Source organism: Oncorhynchus keta, chromosome 17 (assembly GCF_023373465.1).
Source record: "Oncorhynchus keta strain PuntledgeMale-10-30-2019 chromosome 17, Oket_V2, whole genome shotgun sequence".
NCBI lineage: Eukaryota > Metazoa > Chordata > Actinopteri > Salmoniformes > Salmonidae > Oncorhynchus > Oncorhynchus keta.
Window position 1 is genome coordinate 41966355 of NC_068437.1, and position 22263 is coordinate 41988617.

The 22263-nt window shown below is 42.4% G+C and overlaps 1 protein-coding gene across 2 annotated transcripts in view; it reads left to right on the top strand.

Moving 5' to 3' along the window:
* LOC118395867 (engulfment and cell motility protein 3-like) overlaps positions 1-19452 on the top strand; it is a 47694-nt gene extending 28242 nt beyond the window's left edge. The window contains exons 1-7 of one of the 2 annotated variants that reach the window (XM_035789874.2): positions 2601-2897; positions 5794-5957; positions 11170-11282; positions 11476-11580; positions 11731-11810; positions 13876-13956; positions 14200-19452. In XM_035789874.2, the coding sequence (XP_035645767.1) occupies positions 2892-2897; positions 5794-5957; positions 11170-11282; positions 11476-11580; positions 11731-11810; positions 13876-13956; positions 14200-14412 (762 nt within the window). In that variant the 5' untranslated portion in view covers positions 2601-2891 and the 3' untranslated portion in view covers positions 14413-19452. Of the gene's footprint in view, positions 1-2600; positions 2898-5793; positions 5958-11169; positions 11283-11475; positions 11581-11730; positions 11811-13875; positions 13957-14199 lie in introns of those variants that run through there. The other variant, XM_035789873.2, reaches the window with a different exon arrangement.
* The last annotated feature ends 2811 nt before the right edge of the window (positions 19453-22263 follow it).

A 22263-nucleotide genomic window follows, 5' to 3' on the forward strand; every position in this document is an offset into this window, starting at 1 on the left:
CCAATATTTTCAATATTTTATTTTCCGCTCGTATTTCTTCCATATTTTTATTACTGTAATCCATTCCTGTTTTTAAAGCCTCAACCTCCCCCAGTAGCCCAGGCAATAGATCCAGTTTTTGTTAACTGATCGCTCATGCTTGTAAGCAATGCTCTATCTTCTGGAGACATAGTTATAAAAACATCCCCCTCCAATGTTAAGTTTGGAATTTTTGAAGGCAGCTTTCCTCCCGTTTGGCTCGCAGAACTCGAGGAAAGATCTTCTCTTGTTCGATTCGATGTATCCGTTTCTTTTTCGAGCATATCAAAATGCTGATCAATAAATAGTTCCAGATTCACTATAGTATCCAGAATGTTTGTTTCGTAGTTATCAGCTATTTTTTTGTGATTAATTCTGGGACAAGCTGTGCTACCATGCCGCCACCTGCCACATCATCTGGGGCGGCAGGGTAGCCTAGTGGTTAGAGTGTTGGACTAGTAAACGGAAGGTTGTGAGTTCAAACCCCCGAGCTGACAAGGTATAAGGTATATCTGTTGTTCTGCCCCTGAACAGGCAGTTAACCCACTGTTCCTAGGCCGTCATTGAAAATAAGAATTTGTTCTTAACTGACTTGCCTGGTTAAATAAAGGTAAAATAAAATTAAAATAAACCCCCCTTGCAGTCATCTTTGCAGGACGGTCACTCCTAGGGAGAGTAGTAACAGTGCTAACTTTCTCCATTTATAGACAATTTGTCTTACTGTGGACTGATCAACATCAACGCTTTTAAAGATACTTTTGTAACCCTTTCCAGATTTTGCAAGTAAATAATTCTTAATCTTAGGTCTTCTGAGATCTCCTTTGTTTGAGGCATGGTTCACATCAGGCAATGCTTCTTGTGAGTAGCAAACTCAAATTTTGTGAGCGTTTTTTATAGGTCAGGGCAGCTCTAACCAACATCTCGTCTCATTGATTGTACTCCAGGTTAGCTGACTCCTGACTCCAATTAGCTTTTGGAGAAGTCATTAGCCTTACATACTTTTTCCAACCTACACTGTGAGTGTTTAACGTATGTATTTTATGTGGACAAGAAAAATACAATAGTTTGTGTGCAATTAGTTTAAGCACAATGTGTTTGTCTATTGTTGTTACTTAGATGAAGATCAGATCAAATTTTATGACCCGTTTATGCAGAAATCCAGGTATTTCCAAAGGGTTCACATACTTTTTCTTGCCACTGTAGTATGGAGAAGCAATACTTCAAGCCACAGCTTCATACTACTTGGTGTGGGGGGTACATGGGCGGTTTTTGACAATTTTGGGGGATTCCTCATGTCTTACTCATTCGTATGAAGAAGTTTGGTTCACATTGGATGTTGGGTACTATATTTTGGTCATAAGTCCCTAACCTTGTGTAACGATCTTCTTCATCTGAGGAGTATGAAAGATCGGACCAAAACACAGCGTGGTAAGTGTCCATTTTAATGAAATATAACTGAACACTGAAATACAAAATAACCAAAGTGAAACAATGAAAATCGAAACAGTTCTGTATGGTGAAACACAGACACAGAAAACAACTACCCACAAACCATAGTGGGAAAACAGGCTGCCTAAGTATGGTTCTCAATCAGAGACAACGATTGACAGCTGCCTCTGATTGGGAACCATACCAGGCCAAACACATAGAACTATGACACACACATAGAACAAAAACATAGAATGCCCACCCCAACTCACACCCTGACCAAACTAAAATAGAGACATAAAAAAGGAACTAAGGTCAGGATGTGACACCTTGTGTCATTGTGTTGCACAGCTTGTGCCCACAACTCCCTTCCACAGTCCCGTGGGGCAGGGACAATGGGGCATTAGAAGCACAAAGAGAATCCCACTCCATAGCAGAATCATAGCAAGGGATAAAGGCCCCACACAATCGCTTGTTTCCATCAGCAGTAATTACACAAGAGAAAAACCTATGGACGCCGACAATGGAGAGATGGACAGTGGTCACCCATGTTAGAAAGAGAGACAGAGAGAGGGGGGATACAAAACTAAGGCATCTTCCTATGTTGATTGTGTTATTCTTCTCTCCGCTTCAGATTAGTTCACCCTTTAGTCAGATACTTGTTAGGTCTGATGAGAAATATTAAGGGAATGAATGCAGACTACTGGTGCTGAGCGAATGTGTTGTTTACTGCTTGAAGAGTGACTGGTGTCTGTCCCGTCCATGCTTGTCTCACAGGAGCAAATTCAACACCTCAGTTCGACTGTCAACAAGCCATAATGAGAGTCTATATTTGGCTTTTACTACCATGTACCTCAGACTCACCTCTCATCCTCTACCGCTCTGTTGCAGTCTCGCTGTTTCTCGTCTCATTCAATCACAAACCCTGTCTCTCCATCTCTTTCTCTCTCTCCCCCTTCTCTCCAATAAACCCCTAACTGTGCTGTCGATTTCAGCCGTTAATCGCTACCGGCAACACGCTGCTGCCAGCTGGGGGCCTCCAACTAGCTCTGTGTGTGTATGTGTGTGTGACGACCCCCCCCCCCACCACACACACACACACACACTTTTCCCGTGCACACACACACTGCTGGGTTGTAAGGGAACAGAGACAGCTGCTCCTCACTATGGCTGAGGTAACAGTCTCCTGTACTAGGGTTCTCTTTCTATTGGCTAAATCAGAGGAGTGACGGCAGGGGAGAGAGGCACCGGACGGGAGTGTTTGTGACTATGTGTTTACAAAATAACCTTAGCTCTGGACTATGATGCCATAAAGGTGCTACTCTCTCTTATTCCCCCCTCGGCTGTCCTCTCCTCCATTTCTCTCCTCTCATATCTCCCTTTCTCTCTCTCTTGACCCTGGAACTAACATTGTTGGCCTCTGGGTTGTACTTGAAGGACACACTATGGAGGTGAGATACTGTATTTTTGTTAATTTATCATTTATAGGTGGTATGTACACAGAATGTGGGTAATGTTGTTACACAGGGTGGAGCTTGGGGGCATTTAAGCAAGGTGTCAATTATAGCTTTGTTTTGTTCAAGTATTTATCAGAATATAAAATTACTGTCTGAATTTTGGTTACAGTTTTAGTGCCATTGTCCTTGGATGTGTTGTTATAAAGATATTTTTGTGCCTACATGGATTCATTAAGTAATAAGGCCTGAGGAGGTGTGATATATGGCCAAGGACTGTTCATATGCATGACCAAATCTGGAGTGCCTGGACACAGCCCTTAGAACCCCGAGGTGCCTTATTGCTATTATAAACTGGTTTCCAACGTAATTAGACAAGTAAAATTAAATGTTTCGTCATACTTGTGGTATACGGTCTCATATACCACAGCTGTCAGCCAATCAGCATTCAGGGCTCAAACCACCCAGTTTATAATACATATTATATTACATGGCTATTACATATTAGTACAATTCTGGGCTTTAAAAAAAAAATGTTTTTAGAATTGTGTGATTTCTATACCATAAAGTGCTGTGTATGTAATGTACAGTAGTGTAGCCTTGTCCAATTCTGTGTTTAACACAGGATATTTGTTTAACGGTCACTGGCTGTAAAGTTATATTGTTTTTAGTAATATGTATTTTGTTACAGGTGTTGCATTCTATTTCCTTTCATTTCTGTTATTGAGGCTTGATTATTTTGGATTTAACATCAGCACGACAGGCATTGGGATGAATTGGTCCAATAGACTTGCTGCTGACAAATACAACTATGTGCCTCATGAGTACTGTATGCACAGCAGATAGATGATGAGTGCCCCATTGCTATACACTGTTTGCTCCTTGCTTCTTACTCCATAGATACTGGGGTCTCTATGGACACTCTGTAACTTAGAGCCTGTCATCCTTCATGGGTCATGGTTATTGTGCCCTTCACATATCCGTACACATTATTTCATAAAAGGGCTCCATACTGTGGTGATGTGGAGCTTTTGAGAGGGCAGGTTACCATGACGCACAGAAAAATGACATTCCCATGTCGACGGCTGCTTGGGGTCAAGAGCAGTGTTGAGACACTTTCCAAGTAGGGACACGCTGAGAGGAAGAGAGATGAAGATAAAGTGAGAGAGACAGAGGAGGGGAGGAAAGAGGGAGATTGAATTCAATTGTGTTGGGTTTGGTGTGTTCTCATAGATTTCTGTAATGAATTTTTAAACTGTGGCCACAATGGTAGAGAGAAACATAGATTTTCCTCTCTCACATACAGACACACACCAGCGGCGGTCGGTGCCATTTAAGATGATGGAGGACAAACTTTTTTTTAATGAGCTTGGCCTTATTTCTATTAAAGCATATTGGATGACTGTCATTCATATTCCATTCACCCAGATACATGTGACATTGATAGTTTTAGGCTACTACATGATACTCAACATGTTCCCTATACCCATCATGATGTTGCTACAACCTAGCCTATAAATGAAAGTTTACAACGTAGGTCCACAGGTTGAGAGAAGAATTTGAGTAATCAAGGTGACAGACAGTGACACATTCAATACTGCATTGCACACTCTTGCCTGCATCTAGTTGATCTAGGCCCTAGAGTGTAATCATTAGTCCAACAGTGGCAAACTACAGTTTCTATTGGACAAATTCAGGTATGTTTATCCCTGTTTCGTTCCGTTTAAGAAACGTTTTTCAACAGAATTGGGGGAAGAATACACCCATGATCACACGCAAACACAGTTCACTTTCATAGCAGCCACATACAAACAGCATGTACACTTTGCTCATTGTATATTCCTCCTCTCACCTTTTCCCTTCACTTGTGGACTTCAATGTACAACACATCAGCTGTCTGTGACCAGGCTAAAAAAGCTTTCCAAGCCAAACCTTCATATCACAACCGCTAACCGCTACACACAGCCTACATCATTGTCACCAAATGAGCTAATGTCATAGTCAACATAGCTACTAGAACTAACACCTTAGTAAACTCGCTACAATCATGCAGTACAGTGTACAATCGGCAAGCATGTTATGCAGTTACACCGGCAGGCCCCGGTGGCAATACATTAATACAATCAAAAGCTTACCTTGACTTGGAAAGGTTCCAATGTTGGATAACCATAGCCAGCTAGGTAACATAGCATCCCTCTCTGTTTGAGCTGGGTGTTTGAATAGGCTAAACTAGCTAGCTGCATTCACTAGATAAGTGTAAATAAATATAATACAACAAAATATAGCTAGCTCTCTCTCGCTTCTCTTTCTTTTTTGAATAAAAGTATTTGTTCAAAACTAGGCTAGCTAGCTGTAGCTTATGCTTTCAGTACTAGATTCATTCTCTGATCATTTGATTGGTTGGACAACATGTCAGTCCTCCAGAAGCTGTCATAATTACTGTGTAAGTCTATGGAAGGGGGTGAGAACCATGAGCCTCCTAGATTTTGTATTGAAGTCAATGTACCCAGAGGAGGACGGAAACTAGCTGTCCTCCGGCTACCCCATGGTGCTACCATACAGAGTGTTGTTAAGGTTACTGTTGACCTTCGCTGCAAAACAGTGTGTTTTAATCAATTATTTGGTGACGTGAATTTATTTAGCATAGTTTTATCTAAAAGGTGTGTAAAGCCTTGTGTAAGCATCACTGTGTCCAGCTCTCTCTCAACTCATACCCACATTCACTCAAATTGCTAGCTACTGAAATATATTCAAACATACATAAACTATGATATACAGTACTGCATACTTTTGAATAGTGTAACCCACCAGAGAAACCATTTCTACAGCCATAACATAGCTGGTATTTTTTCCATTTAAATAATCATTGTTGACTCTCTCTGTACATCTTTAGGTAATGCAGGTTGTGCGTGAGCAGATCACTAGGACTCTGTCCAGTAAGCCCACGTCTCTGGAGCTGTTTAAGAACAAGGTGAATGCTCTGAACTACAGTGAGATCCTCAAACTACGCCAGACAGAGCGGCTGCACCAAGAGGAGACCCTCGCCCCGCCTGTATTGTGAGTCCTTTAACTGTTTGAGCAGAATTTTTTTCTCTCTATCTCGCTCTCTCACTCTCTCACTCTCTCTATGACACACACACACACACACACACACACAACCCCTTGTCAGCCTGTACTTCCCCCAAAGGCCTCTAGAGGGCAGCGATCAGCCCCCGTAGTGTGTGTATGTGTGTATACCTCAGTGTGTATCAAAATCAAATCAAATCAAATTGTATTTGTCACATGCACCGAATACAACAATGCTTTAAAACCTTAACCAACAATGCTTTAAAACATTAGAGAAAAATAACTGATAAGTTAAAAATAGATAAGTAAAAAAGTAAGAAATAATTTACTATTGTAAAGTGGCTGTTCCACTGGATGTCATAAGGTGTATGCACCAATTTGTAAGTCGCTCTGGATAAGAGCGTCTGCTAAATGACTTAAATGTAATTAAACAGCAGCAGTAAAATAACAATAGCGAGGCTATATACAGGGGGTACCGGTACAGATACAATGTGCGAGGGCACCGGTTCGTTGAGATAAATGAGGTAATATGTACATGTAGGTAGAGTTATTAAAGTGACTATGCATAAATAATAAATAGAGAGTAGCAGCAGCGTAAGGGGGGATTAGATGTTCAGGAGTCTTATGGCTTGGAGGTAGAAGCTGTTAAGAAGCCTTTCGGACCTAGACTTGGCGCTCCGGTACTGCTTGCCATGTGGTAGCAGAGAGAAAGGTCTATGACTAGGGTTGTCTTCTACCATTTTTAGGGCATTCCTCTCACCGCCTGGTATAGAGGTCCTGGATGGCAGCAAGCTTGGCCCCAGTGATGTACTGCACCGTACGCACTACCCTCTGTAGTGCCTTGCGGTCAGAGGCCGAGCAGTTGCCATACCAGGCAGTGATGCAACCAGTCAGGATGCTCACGATGTTGCAGCTATAGAACCTTTTGAGGATCTGAGGACCCATGCCAAATCTTTTCAGTCTCCAGAGGGGGAATAGGCTTTGTTGTGCCCTCTTCACGACTGTCTTAGTGTGTTTGGACCATGATAGTTTGTTGGTGATGTGGACACCAAGGAACTCTCAACCTGCTCCACTACAGCCCCGTTGATGAGAAGGGGGCGTGCTCGGTCCTCCTTTTCCTGTAGTCCACAATCATCTCCTTTGTCTTGATCACTTTGAGGGAGAGGTTGTTGTCCTGGCACCACACGACCAACTCTCTGACTTCCACCATAAAGGCCAGGGGTGCACAATTAGAATTCAAAGAGGCCCAGTGACTAACATTTTCTCCCCCCAAAGGTCCAAACCATTAAAATGTCTAACATGCGCTATGATTTGAGTTTGAGTTTATTTTATTTTTACAGGGACAGTGCACATTAATCAACGTTTCAGTAAAAGTGACGGTTTTAGCCAGCCGGCTAATTTTCAACCGCAGTCCCTGGGCAGGTTATTAAAAACAATTACAATATAGACAATCATTGAGCAGTGAGCACATGCAGAGCAACATAGGACAAGCAAGACGTAGCATACAGACAGAGCAACATAGGACAAAAAGCAACAAGACAAAATTCATAAAAGCAACAAAGTGTTTCCACACCTCACAAGCTACAGACAACAGACAACATGGAAAGTGGCAATACACAGCTAGGGATTATGGTCACAAATCTGATTGACCTTTAGCCATGTATTCATACATTTTGTGAATGTTGATAGGTGTGTCTGATGGCAGTGTATTCCAGACATGGGAAGCTCTCACAGAGAAAGCGGATTTACTAAAGGTGCTTTTCCTTAAGGGAACTATACAGTCACCTCATACAGTCAACTATACTGTCATTTGGGGGCATATGTAGTTCTTGAATATGTATAGCTAATAAACAAAGTAGTGCATTTCAATAACATTTCAACAATATTTATTGCACATTTTCAATGCAGACACATTAAACATGAGGTAAAAAATAAATATGCAGCCAAATCATAAATAAAAGTAGGCCTATCACAAATGTTCTCATTTCAAGTTAAACAAGACTGCATCTTCACACAAATAACAAAAGTGAAAAAAGTGCTTTGATTTTTGAACAAATAAGAAACCACAGGTTTAATATTCATCTTTCTTTCTCTCTCACACTTCACTTCTCCATATCTCTTCTTTAGTGAGAGAAATGAGCTTTTGCTTTCCCTGCCAGTATTTGAACCTTGGCTGGAATGGAGTCAGTGCCATTCTTATGTACATATGTAGGTGCTCATTGGTGAGTCTAGAATGGTACTTATTTTGAATGATGTTCATAGTGGAGATAAAAGACTCACAACTGTATGTGGAGCCAAACATGGTCAAGGTATGTAGTGATACTTTGGTTAGACCAGGGAAAACAGTCTCAGACACAGTCTGCAGCCAGAAAGGGTCATGATCAGTTAGTTGAAAGTGCTCTTGCAGTGCAACATTTGCTTGCAGATCAATCAGTTCCATCTGTAGAGATCCAGCATGTGCCCACTTGAAGGTCTTTGTCACCTTCTTTAAAAATCCCCTGACATCTATGATGAGGAATTGATTCTCAATTAGAAGAAGGAGCTGCTGTCCAAGGCTGAAGCTGTCAAAGCGATTTCTGAAGTTTCCAATCAGCTTATCTATGAATTCAACATGAGGAGGAACATCTCTCTCACCCTGAATCTGTTCCTGGACTTTTGGGAAGTGTGCACAGTCTCCTTGAAGATCTTCCTTGAACACTTCCAGTCTCCTCTGGAAGGACCAGACAGATGTCATCAAATCACAAACTGAATTGTTCTTTCCCTGTAGTCTCACGTTGAGCTCATTAAGGTGTGATGTCTACCAAAAAAGCAACAATATCCATTTAGCTCTTGTCTTGCAAAAATAGTGAAAACTATGTTGCCTTCTGACTCCTGAGCTGTACTAGGAAAGCTGTTATTTCCTTTCGAATGGACCAAAAGCGTTCCAACACCCTGCCTTTACTGAGCCATCTTACGTTGTTGTGCAGCAGTTGGTCATTTGCATTTGCCTCAACTCCTTTCAGGAATTCTCTTAGCAGGCGATGTTGATGAGATGAGGATGCCCTGAGGAAGTTGATGAGTTTCATCATTGTATTCATCACTTCAGCATACTCTTCTGATAGATTGGTGCACAGGACAGACTGATGAATGCAGTGGTAAGCAGTGAGATCACTTGTTTTAGATCTATCCCCCTCTTTCTCAACTTCTCCTTTATGGCTTTGTGTATGTGTCCTTTCCTCTTGTATGTGTCTCGAGTGGTGTTACACCTAACAGGTCTTCACAGAATTCCTTCTTCTCTGTGTGGTAAAATCTAACATACACCAGAAGCTGGGCCTTATCACTCAAATCAGTAGGTTTGCGTAGGTTCATCAACAGCTAATGCTCTACATGATGCACTCAGAATAGCTTCATCACGCTGTGTTAATACATCCTCTGTTAGTATTTCACTCTTTCTTGCTGTTGTTGTACGTGGCATTGGGATTTGCTTGATCTTTTCACATAGCTCGTCTTTTTGTTTACCATCAAGTAAAGTTTCAGCAACAGCATTCATGCACTCCATCACCACTCCCCTGTCAGTAAATGGCTTTTGGTGTTGACCCAAAATCCAAGCAATTTTTTGTGAACATTCATTTGCACGTTGTTGGGCAGTGAATGCATGGGAGAGGACCGATCATACTGGGCTTTGAGTTCATTTATTTTGCGTGCCCTCACCTCAGAATGATGTGGATATGTTTGCTCAAAAGATCTGTGATTTGTCACGTAATGGCGCTTCACTTTGACACGTTACATTAGAGCCACGGTCTCTGAACACATCAGGCAGAGTGATTTGACACTCGCTGAGGGAAGGATAAATGCATATTTGTCTGTCCACTCCTCTAAGAAAGATACATTTTCTGGATCGACTTTCCTGACTTTTTCGCATGCCATTCTATAAGTTCTCCCCTCGCTTCTGCTTTTGCGTCTCTCGCTGTCTCTCTCTCTGACTACATCAGTCTCCTAACATGCATTGTAAACATTCACTTTGATTGGCTGAGTTTTGTGAAGTGATTTAAATAGCACACGTGATTGGACAACACACAGTAGTATGGGACGCTGTCTGGATGTTTAGCTCAGTGTGGATGTTGCCTGTAATCCATGGTTTCTGGTTGGGGTATGTACGTACGGTCACTGTTCGGACGACGTCATCGATGCACTTGTTGATGAAGCCTGTGACTGATGTGGTGTACTCAATGCCATCGGAAGAATCCCGTAACATATTCCATTTTGTGCTTGCAAAATAGTTTGGTTTAGCATTTGCTTCATCTGACCAATATGCAAGTGTGAATGAATGACCACCATTCTTCTCTGGTCCAGAATGCTTTCAACCCCTATGAAATCAGGGGTGTTGCTATATTCTGTCCTTGCTTTAGCAATGCAAGATACTCACTTATCAGTATCAGGTCAAATAAAGCTAATTGAAATGAATAGAATGATGTTAAGTGTGTTATGGGTATGGGAGAACTGGGACAAAAGTAACACAGTTTTCTTCCTAAATACTCAGCGATCGATAGAGCTAGAGAGACCATATTTTATGACAAACAACGTATATATCTCCTCTGCCATTAGTAACTGTAATTTAAATTCTAGGGTAAATGAGTTGAAATTAAATAGACAGAGAAAGGAACTACCGCAATGTTACTTTTGTACCTGCCGGCGGGGCAGGAGTAACAGCCTTGGAACGGAAGTAACAGTTTGCGAGAAGCGCACAATATCTGTCTTATCTCCATGTTTCTGGTTTGTAATGCTCGTTACATTCAACAAATGTACTATCAGCCATCATTTTATGTTTGTGTCGATTTGAATAATTAATTAACTATGCATCAACATCACAATGTTGTGCAACCACAATATTTTGCCTTACAATATTAATCAGACTAAAATGGATGACATAATAGCTGTATTAACCATCCTTTTCTCGTCTCACTTTAATGGGAATGTAGAAGGATATGTTTCTCACCATTTTCAATGACTATTCATGCTTAGCCATAGCTCGGCAAAACATTGTAGGACTTTTTTTTGCAGAGAGCTCGTCCTATGCATTAGGAACATACTGACTTCACTACATCATTCCAGCTTCTATCTTATCTGAGAAATTGAGTGCATTACTTTAGACCCGTAGTACTTTCATCCTGGCTCTCCCCTACTTGCAGTGTGTGTGACTCTTTCTTTGTCTCTGCCCCTGCAGAGAGCTGAAGGAGCGTCTGAAACCTGAGCTGTTGGAGCTGATTCGCCAGCAGAGACTGAACCGCCTGTGTCAGGGAACACTCTTCCGCAAGATCAGCAGTCGACGAAGACAGGGTGAGACTCCGCGCACCTCTGTGAGGGGTGGACAGGCATTTACATTATGAAGAGAGTGAAAAGTAAAAGGGGAAGCTACCAGGAGAGCCCAACTCCCAGTGAAAAATAGGGAGACGAATGAAGGATGGGAGATGAAGAGACAGATGCCCTTTCTTTAATCATGCTGATGATTTGTTATTATTGGTCATTTCAGATAAGTTGTGGTACTGTCGTTTGTCACCCAATCACAAAGTCCTGCACTTTGGCGATGTGGAGGAGGACACAGAAACACCCCCCATCGAGAGTCTCCAGGAAAAGAGTGAGTTTTTAACAACAGCAACACTATGAGTGACTCTGTAACCTTCCATTGTAGCCTTGACACTCCTTTGACATCACCCTCTTGTCATTGGCCCTGTGTTCAACACTGAAGTGTGCCGCTAAACATGCTTTTCCTATTTTCCTCTCTCAGTTCCTGTTGCAGATATCAAAGCACTGCTGACAGGGAAAGACTGCCCTCACATGAAGGAGAATAAGGGCAAACAGACCAAGGTTTGTACGATAAGACATAAGGAATGGATATGTGTCTTCTGCTTTTATCCAACCCCCTCCCCCGATATATACACCTACACACGCATGGTTGAAGAGGCTGGAGCAGAGGGCAGCGCAGTGCCCAATGAGAAATTTAGGGGGTTAAATTGAACATCAGCAGAAGGTGGAAACTGGGATATTGATCCCAGCAACCCTCCAGTTGCCTGCTCACTGCCCGCTAGATCCCCCCCACCCATCAGCATTTGCTACCACTGCCCCTACTGACAACGTCCCCTGAACACACCTTTGGCCCTACAGCTAATTTCCTCTTTCACACTATGTACAGTCAAAACTGTTCGCTGCTCTGGCCCCCCAATGGTGGAACAAACTCCCTCATGACGCCAGGACAGAGGAGTCAATCACCACCTTCCGGAGACACCTGAAACCCCACCTCTTTAAGGAATACCTAGGATAGGATAAAGTAATCCTTCTCACCCCCCTTAAAAGATTTAGATGCACTATTGTAAAGTGGCTGTTCCACTGGATGTCATAAGGTGAATGCACCAATTTGTAAGTCGCTCTGGATAAGAGCGTCTGCTAAATGACTTAAATGTAAATGTAATGTAAATGGGACAAAAAAGTATTTAGTCAGCCACCAATTGTGCAAGTTCTCCCACTTAAAAAGATGAGAGAGGCCTGTAATTTTCATCATAGGTACACTTCAACCATGACAGACAAAATTAGAAAAAAAATCCAGAAAATCACACTGTAGGATTTTTAATGAATTTATTTGCAAATTATGGTGGAAAATAAGTATTTGGTCACCTACAAACAAGCAAGATTTCTGGCTCTCACAGACCTGTAACTTCTTCTTTAAGAGGCTCCTCTGTCCTCCACTCGTTACCTGTATTAATGGCACCTGTTTGAACTTGTTATCAGTATAAAAGACACCTGTCCACAACCTCAAACAGTCACACTCCAAACTCCATTATGGCCAAAGAGCTGTCAAAGGACACCAGAAACAAAATTGTAGACCTGCATCAGGCTGGGAAGACTGAATCTGCAATAGGTAAGCAGCTTGATTTGAAGAAATCAACTGTGGGAGCAATTATTAGGAAATGGAAGACATACAAGACCAATGATAATCTCCCTCGATCTGGGGCTCCACGCAAGATCTCACCCCGTGGGGTCAAAAATGATCACAAGAACGGTGAGCAAAAATCCCAAACCACACGGGGGGACCTGGTGAATGACCTGCAGAGAGCTGGGACCAAAGTAACAAAGCCTACCATCAGTAACACACTACGCCGCCAGGGCCTCAAATCCTGCAGTGTCAGACGTGTCCCCCTGCTTAAGCCAGTACATGTCCAGGCCCGTCTGAAGTTTGCTAGAGAGCATTTGGATGATCCAGAAGAAGATTGGGAGAATGTCATATGGTCAGATGAAACCAAAATAGAACTTTTTGGTAAAAACTCAACTCGTCGTGTTTGGAGGACAAAGAATGCTGAGTTGCATCCAAAGAACACCATACCTACTGTGAAGCATGGGGGTGTAAACATCATGCTTTGGGGCTGTTTTTCTGCAAAGGGACCAGGACGACTGATCCGTGTAAAGGAAAGAATGAATGGGGCCATGTATCGTGAGATTTTGAGTGAAAACCTCCTTCCATCAGCAAGGGCATTGAAGATGAAACGTGGCTGGGTCTTTCAGCATGACAATGATCCCAAACACACCGCCCGGGCAACGAAGGAGTGGCTTCGTAAGAAGCATTTCAAGGTCCTGGAGTGGCCGAGCCAGTCTCCAGATCTCAACCCCATAGAAAATCTTTGGAGGGAGTTGAAAGTCCGTGTTGCCCAGCAACAGCCCCAAAACGTCACTGCTCTAGAGGAGATCTGCATGGAAGAATCCTACAATGTGATTTTCTGGATTTTTTCCCCTAACTTTGTCTGTCATAGTTGAAGTGTACCTATGATTAAAATTACAGGCCTCTCTCATCTTTTCAAGTGGGAGAACTTGTACCATTGGTGACTTTTTTTGCCCCACTGTACCTGGCCCTCCATAAACCATGTTGTGCTGTGTCCTGCAGGAAGGGTTGGACCTGGCTTTCAGCATCACTTATGACGTGGAGGAGTACAGCCTCAACTTTATCGCCTCATCCAGAACAGACGTGAGTAGTCATGTCACAGGAGCTAGTGTCTGTATTGTCCACATCCTTCTCCCACTCTCTTTTCCCGGAGTTAAATCACACAACTCTCTTTCTCTCTCTCTCTCTCTCTTTATCTTTCTCTCTCAATTCAATAACTTAATTGGTGTGGAAATTTAAAGCATTTACAGTACATTGCCAAAGTAAACATAAAGTATAACAAAGATGGTCAAATAACAAGATGATATCTCTGTCTCCCTCCTTCAGTTCTGCCTGTGGACAGATGGACTGAGCGTGCTCCTGGGGCGGGACATGAGTAGTGAATGCATGAGGAGTGAGCTGGATATCCTACTTTCCATGGAGATCAAGCTTCGCCTCCTGGACCTGGAGAACGTGCCCATCCCAGACTGCGCCCCCCCGGTGCCCAAACCCCCCAGCAACTTCAACTTCTGCTACGACTTAAGCCAGGCTGAGCAGTAGGCCTGGAGAGAGGTCAAGGCATGGTAGAGGAGGAGACCTGGGGCTTGTTCAGGAGGATGTAACGTTACAGAATGTTCGGATCGAAATGCATGAAGTAGAACATACATGATCATCTGTCCTATGGAATAGGGGCGTATGTCAGTTCTATTCATTCTATTTCTATCTGCAACGTTCAGAATGTTTCATGTCACTGAATGTACCCCAATAACGACCAAGCATGTGGACATAGCTAGATACACAGGAGGAACAGTGGCAACATGGAGGCCTGGATGGATATAAAGATGATCTAAAGCAGAGGCAAAGATGTCTTCTTATATGGGCGGAGTAATGTGGAAGACGAGAGGCTGAACGTGATTCCTTAGGTACTATTAGAGTGGTCATCTTTATGGGTGTGGTCTGGGAACACAAGTGTATTGTAACTGTAGAAATGAAAAACAGAAAGGAAAACGCTGCACACTGCTGCTCCCAGGTGATATTTATTTATAACAACGTTTCAACCCTTAGGTCTTCATCAGGCATCCATATCCCAGGTGGGGGTGGAAGGTCCTATATATAGGGGCAGTTCTCAGTGACATCACTTCCTGAAACAGGAGGTAAAAAATATATAACAGGTTGACAATATTAACATTCAATGTATCAAAATATATGATCATACACAATGTGATCAATATTTACAGTAATATATATATATATATATATATATATATATATATATATATATATATATATACAATACAATACAATATTGAATTAGGATGAAAAAACACAATCATTTGGACATTTTGAAACTATAAAAACGGTTTTCAAGAAATTACCGATAAAATGACAAGTGGCTAATTCTATAGTTGAATGCTTCATACTTTAGCATTACTTGTCTTCAGCGTTTCTCCCATTCTTACTTCGGGCATCACCTCTTCATGGCTCCAGTCCACAGTCCTCTGTGTATTGTGTTTGGGCAGAGTTCGTGTTTCGTTTTGGTCATATCTGGTTTTTCTAGTTTTTCAACTTTTTGGGGGTTTTCTATAAACTGATACCTTTGTGAAACAGGCAGCATGACAGCTCTTCTGAACGTACTGAACCAAAGGATTGAAACAGAACAAAACAATACATATATATTTTTGTATATATATATATGCCTCTGAGACAGAATCACTTGTTTTGACGTTTACATTTTACATTTCAGTAATTTAGCAGACGCTCTTATCCAGAGCGACTTACAGGAGCAATTACAGTTAAGTGCCTTGCTCAAGGGCACATCGACCCTTGAGCACCTAGTTGACATGGTACTTAACAACTTGACCTCCTACACCAACAGAATCCTATCTAGCAGATTGTAACGGGCTTTATTAGTCTTTACAGGATAGGTACAGTTTGGCGTAGCACATAGCATTTTCCACCAACCTTAAAGGGATTCTCTGGTACTTTTCTATACTTTGTAGACAGTAGTTCTGAAAGTAGCACCCATGAGCCAAAAGTGGTCCCCGAATATTGCGTAATACATCACATGTGCAGATATGTGTACCACGTCATTGCTCTCTCTCTCTCACTCTGCTGTGTATGATTCTTGCTAGTGGTCACTCAAGTGGCTAGGGGGTCAATCTCATTAGCTGGAACTGGAATTGCTAGGGGACTGGCCCACAAAGGGGAAAATGGTGCAGATAGTATCGCCAAGTTAAGGTTGGTCGAATATTCTCTGTGCTATGCCTAACAGTACTTATTCTGTAATGGCTAATGGAGCATCACATTAGCCCGTTACAATCTGCTAGCTAGCAGAATCCTAACTCCCTGTTCTAAAGTGGTACTTTAATAATTTGAAGACAGAAACAAGAAAATAGAGGTAACCAAGATAATCAGGCTCCAAGCCTGGTAGAATCCCTATTTATAATATATGAAATATCCTTTATATGTACAGTGCCTTCGGAAAGTATTCAGACCCAGTGACTTTTTCCACATTTTGTTATGTTACAGACTTATTCTAAAATGAATTTAAAAAAATAATAATCTCAGCAATCTACACACAATACCCCATAATGACAATGTGAAAACAAGGTTTTAGACATTTCTGCAAATGTATTAAAAATAAAAAACAGAAATGTGCATAAGTATTCAGATCCTTTGCTATGAGACTCGAAATTGATCTCCGGTGCATCCTGTTTCCATTGATCATTGTTTCTACAACTTGATTGGAGTCCACCTGTGATAAATTAAATTGCTTGGACATGATTTGGAAAGGCACACACCTGTCTATATAAGGTCCCACAGTTGACAGTGCATGTCAGAGCAAAAACCAAACCATGAGGTTGAAGGAATTATCCGTAGAGCTCCAAGACAGGATTGTGTCGAGGCACTGATCTGGGGAAGGGTACCAAAAAATGTCTGCCACATTGAAGGTTCCCAAGTACACAGTGGCCTCCATCATTCTTAAATGGAAGAGGTTTGGAACCACCAAGACTCTTCCTAGAACTGAGTAATCAGGGCACAAGGGCCTTGGTCAGGGTGGTGACCAAGAACCCGATGGTCACTCTGTGGAGATGGGAGAACCTTCCAGAAGGACAACCATCTCTGCAGCACTCCACCAGTCAGGCCTTTATGGTAGAGTGGCCAGACGGAAGCCACTCCTCAGTAAAAGTATATGACAGCCTGCTTGGGTGTTTGCCAAAAGGCACCTAAAGACTCTCAGACGATGAGAAACAAGATTCTCTGGTCTGATGAAACCAAGATTGAACTCTTTGGCCTGAATACCAAGTGTCACATCTGGAGGAAACCTTGCACCATCCCTACGATGAAGCATGGTGGTGGCAGCATCATGCTGTGGGGATGTTTTTCAGCGGCAGGGACTGGGAGACTAGTCGGGATCAAGGCAAAGATGAACGGAGCAAAGTACAGACAGATCCTTGAAGACCTGCTCCAGACCTCAGACTGGGGTGAAGGTTCAGCTTCCAACAGGACAACGACCCTAATTATACAGCCAACACAACGCAGGAGTGGCTTCGGGACAAGTCTCTGAATGTCCTTGAGTGCCCCAGCTAGAGCCCAATCTAACATCTCTGGAAACCTGAAAATAGCTGTGCAGCAACACTCCCCATCCAACCTGACAGAGCTTGAGAGGATCTGCAGAAAAGAATGGTAGAACCTCCCCAAATACAGGTGTACCAAGCTTGTAGCGTCATACCCAAGAAGACTTGATTCTGTAATCGTTGCCAAAGGTGTTTCAACAAAGTACTGAGAAAAGGGTCTGAATACCTCCTCCCAGAGTGCTAAGAACCTTGGCGTGATCCTGGACAACACCCTGTCGTTCTCAACTAACATCAAGGCGGTGGCCCGTTCCTGTAGGTTCATGCTCTACAACATCCGCAGAGTACGACCCTGCCTCACACAGGAAGCGGCGCAGGTCCTAATCCAGGCACTTGTCATCTCCCGTCTGGATTACTGCAACTCGCTGTTGGCTGGGCTCCCTGCCTGTGCCATTAAACCCCTACAACTCATCCAGAACGCCGCAGCCCGTCTGGTGTTCAACCTTCCCAAGTTCTCTCACGTCACCCCGCTCCTCCGCTCTCTCCACTGGCTTCCAGTTGAAGCTCGCATCCGCTACAAGACCATGGTGCTTGCCTACGGAGCTGTGAGGGGAACGGCACCTCAGTACCTCCAGGCTCTGATCAGGCCCTACACCCAAACAAGGGCACTGCGTTCATCCACCTCTGGCCTGCTCGCCTCCCTACCACTGAGGAAGTACAGTCCCCGCTCAGCCCAGTCAAAACTGTTCGCTGCTCTGGCCCCCCAATGGTGGAACAAACTCCCCCACGACGCCAGGACAGCGGAGTCAATCACCACCTTCCGGAGACACCTGAAACCCCACCTCTTTAAGGAATACCTAGGATAGGATAAAGTAATCCTTCTCACCCCCCTTAAAAGATTTAGATGCACTGTTGTAAAGTGGCTGTTCCACTGGATGTCATAAGGTGAATGCACCAATTTGTAAGTCGCTCTGGATAAGAGCGTCTGCTAAATGACTTAAATGTAAATGTAATGTACTTATGTAAATGTGATATTTCAATTTTAAATTGTTAAACTGTTTTTTATTTGTCATTATGTGGTATTGTGTGTAGATTGATGAAGAAAAAAATGATTTATTCAATTTTAGAGTAAGGTGTAACAAAATGTGAAAAAAGTCAAGGGGTCTGAACACTTTCCGAAGGCACTGTATGTGCAGATAGCATTTTAATTAGTTCCATTTGCTTATGAGCCCTTTGATGAGAATACCTCAGAGATACTCACATGGGCTGATGATCTTGATTGATCTTCTGTACGTTTTATTTAAGGTTGTCCTAAGGTTTGATGGCTAACATTCAAACGGTTCTGTCTTAGGCAATGGGCTTTTGTGCTTTTATTGGTGTTGAGAGCTTGATCAACGATACAGTCACCTTCCATATGCTCTTTATTGTAGGTACTATTCAAGCTACAGATAAGGTAGCTTAAGATACAGATAATGTAGCTAAGGTACAGATAAGTATTTTGTATCACTGACAAATGATTTAGCTTCAAGCACCATATATTTATCTCTGCTATTAATTAATTTTGCCTGGTAACCATTTTTGCTCTGGAGCTGAGAGCAAATGCTCTAAAAGGTCCACTATGAATTTCAGTCCATACTAAATGGATATTAGTTCAACATTGATATTGTTGTAGGGTACTTATTTTCATGACAATATGAATGATTCTGATAAATAAATCTGACCTCATCAAATCTGACTGTAATATATTGTAAAACAGTAAACAAATGTCCTATTAGTATGGTGGACCTTCGACTTTACATATTCAAAATCTCAATGGCCTGTGAGACGGGTGAAAAGGTCAACTCATGATAATGGATTTTTGTAGCCAGTTCCTTAGCCAGTGATCTGGGCTTCTCTGAAATTGGTGGTGATTTTGCTGTTCATTGCAAGTGTGTTCATGTTAAACACACAATAATCTCCATAGTAACCCCTAATTTATGCTTTACTAAGATTAGGGTTGACATGAATAAATATGATTTATACAGATTGTCTTTGTCTAGCTTGGTTCATGGTCTGGTGGAATTGTAGAATAAACAAATCTACTCCAACTCATTGATGATTCCAAGCAACAGATAAAGAGATAAATGTACATTTATTGATATAATTAAATATTCAATAAATACATATATAATTTTACACAAAGAAACATTTGAACTAGTTTGCTTCCTTCAGTGGCAGTGTTAAATTAAGTTGAATACAAAATGACTTAAGCCTGCTCAACTAAAAACATGATGATTAAGGGCCAGGGTCCTCAGACACAGTTTAATTATGTTCCTAGACTAGATAAAATACTTCATTAGTCCATACAGGATGGAAATGTGCCTTCTGCTTTCCCCCCCAACCTCTCCCACACATACTCATTAGTTTGGAGGGGCTGGAGCAGACTACGGCCAGGATGTAATCTGATCGTGCTTTGTCTGCTAAGCACCTTTTGAAGGCAATGTTCCCGCATTCGCAAGAACACATTCACGGTAAATACTCCATATGTCGGCTCAACCGTGAATTACTTGGAAATTGCACATAGCCTACAAAGCGCTATCAGAATGAATCCTGGCCTAAAATGCATTTACATGGGAGATTCTCCAATGAGAAGGATTTTTAATCCAGCACTAGACAATTTGACTCTAAGAAATTGGCTCTGAGTCCTAGTAAGTGTCTAACTGCTGGAACCTGCTAGTTTTAGAGTTCACATGGGTTTGAAACTAAAATAAACTACTGAATTCTCACGGTTTTCATAAGGTGAAGGAGAGTCGGACCAAACTGCAGCGTGTATATTGTGATCCATGTATAATAAAACAAACGTAACACGAATCCAAAACACAAACTCTACAAAACGTAATGAAAACCGAAACAGCCTAAACTGGTGCAAACTAACACAGAATAAGGACATCAAGACAATCACCCACAATACAACCAAAGTATATGGCTGCCTAAATATGGTTCCCAATCAGAGACAACGATAAGCACCTGCCTCTGATTGAGAACCACTCCAGACAGCCATAGACTTTGCTAGATAACCCCACTAGCTACAATCCCAAATACATACACACCAAAACAAAACACACCACAATACAAAAACTCCATGCCACACCCTGGCCTGACCCAATACATGAAGAAAAACACAAAATACTTAGACCAGGGCGTGACATGAATCTATTACAAATAAACTCTGGATAATAGGAGCAAGTAGGTGGGTAATGCAATTACTGAAATGTGATTCAAGCAGCTGGGGAGAGAAAAAATCAGAGTAGGAGGGTCAGGTCAGCTCCACCCACAAAGCGGCAGTGGACGTTCTCTATGAATGGAAGCTATGATTGAAGGAGCTCAACCATTGTTAGGGAGATGTATTTACACATGGAGATGTCCAGTGTCCGCAGTCTCTTACAGTGTTGGACGAGCATGGATAGAGAGACCTGTGGGAGCATAAGTTTACTGCTGTCACACACTGATATACAGATAACATAATTTATTTATCACAGTCTAGTTCTAGTTACTCAACTTAAACAATGCTTCACTGTTTCATAGTACTGGCTTAGTTTCACATTCTGTCTGTGTGTATGTTGGTGTGTGTCTCACCTATCTGTGAGTGCATTGCAGCAGGACAGGTAGAGGTGCTGCAGCCTGGCGAGGTAAGGGGCGATACCCTGGTCACTAATGCGGGGGCAGTGGCTGAATTCCAGGCTGGTGAGGCTGCGGCAGTGGTAGGCCACCGACGCCAAGCTGTCATCACTGATCTCAGGCAGCATGGAGAGAGAGAGGCGTTGGAGGTCTGGATAACGCAGCACATGCTCACAACAACAAAGGCCCGGTTAACTAGGGTTCCCCATTCAATGGTCATCAACCACTCAATCACTTTATGGAGTTTTTCCCAACATGACCAGGAAAAACTATTGGCATTGATAATAACCTAAAACTAGGGCCAATAGTTAATCCTGCCTCATCAGGAAAAACTCCTAGGCTTAACCATAGCCTGTATATATACAGTGGGGCAAAAAAGTATTTAGTCAGCCACCAATTGTGCAAGTTCTCCCACTTAAAAAGATGAGAGAGGCCTGTAATTTTCATCATAGGAACACTTCAACCATGACAGACAAGATGAGAAAAAAAATCCAGAAAATCACATTGTAGGATTTTTAATGAATCTATTTGCAAATTATGGTGGAAAATAAGCATTTGGTCACCTACAAACAAGCAAAACGTCTGGCTCTCACAGATCTGTAACTTCTTCTTTAAGAGGCTCCTCTGTCCTCCACTCGTTACCTGTATTAATGGCACCTGTTTGAACTTGTTATCAGTATAAAAGACACCTGTCCACAACCTCAAACAGTCACACTCCAAACTCCACTATGGCGCTGACCAAAGAGCTGTCAAAGGACACCAGAAACAAAATTGTAGACCTGCACCAGGCTGGGAAGACTGAAGACTGAAATGGAAGACATACAAGACCACTGATAATCTCCCTCGATCTGGGGCTCCACGCAAGAGCTCACCCCGTGGGGTCAAAATGATCACAGGAACGGTGAGCAAAATCCCAGAACCACACGGAGGGACCTAGTGAATGACCTGCAGAGAGCTAGGACCAAAGTAACAAAGCCTACCATCAGTAACACACTACGCCGCCAGGGACTCAAATCCTGCAGTGCCAGACGTGTCCCCCTGCTTAAGCCAGTACATGTCCAGGCCCGTCTGAAGTTTGCTAGAGAGCATTTGGATGATCCAGAAGAAGATCATATGGTCAGATGAAACCAAAATAGACGTTTTTGGTAAAAACTCAACTCGTCGTGTTTGGAGGACAAAG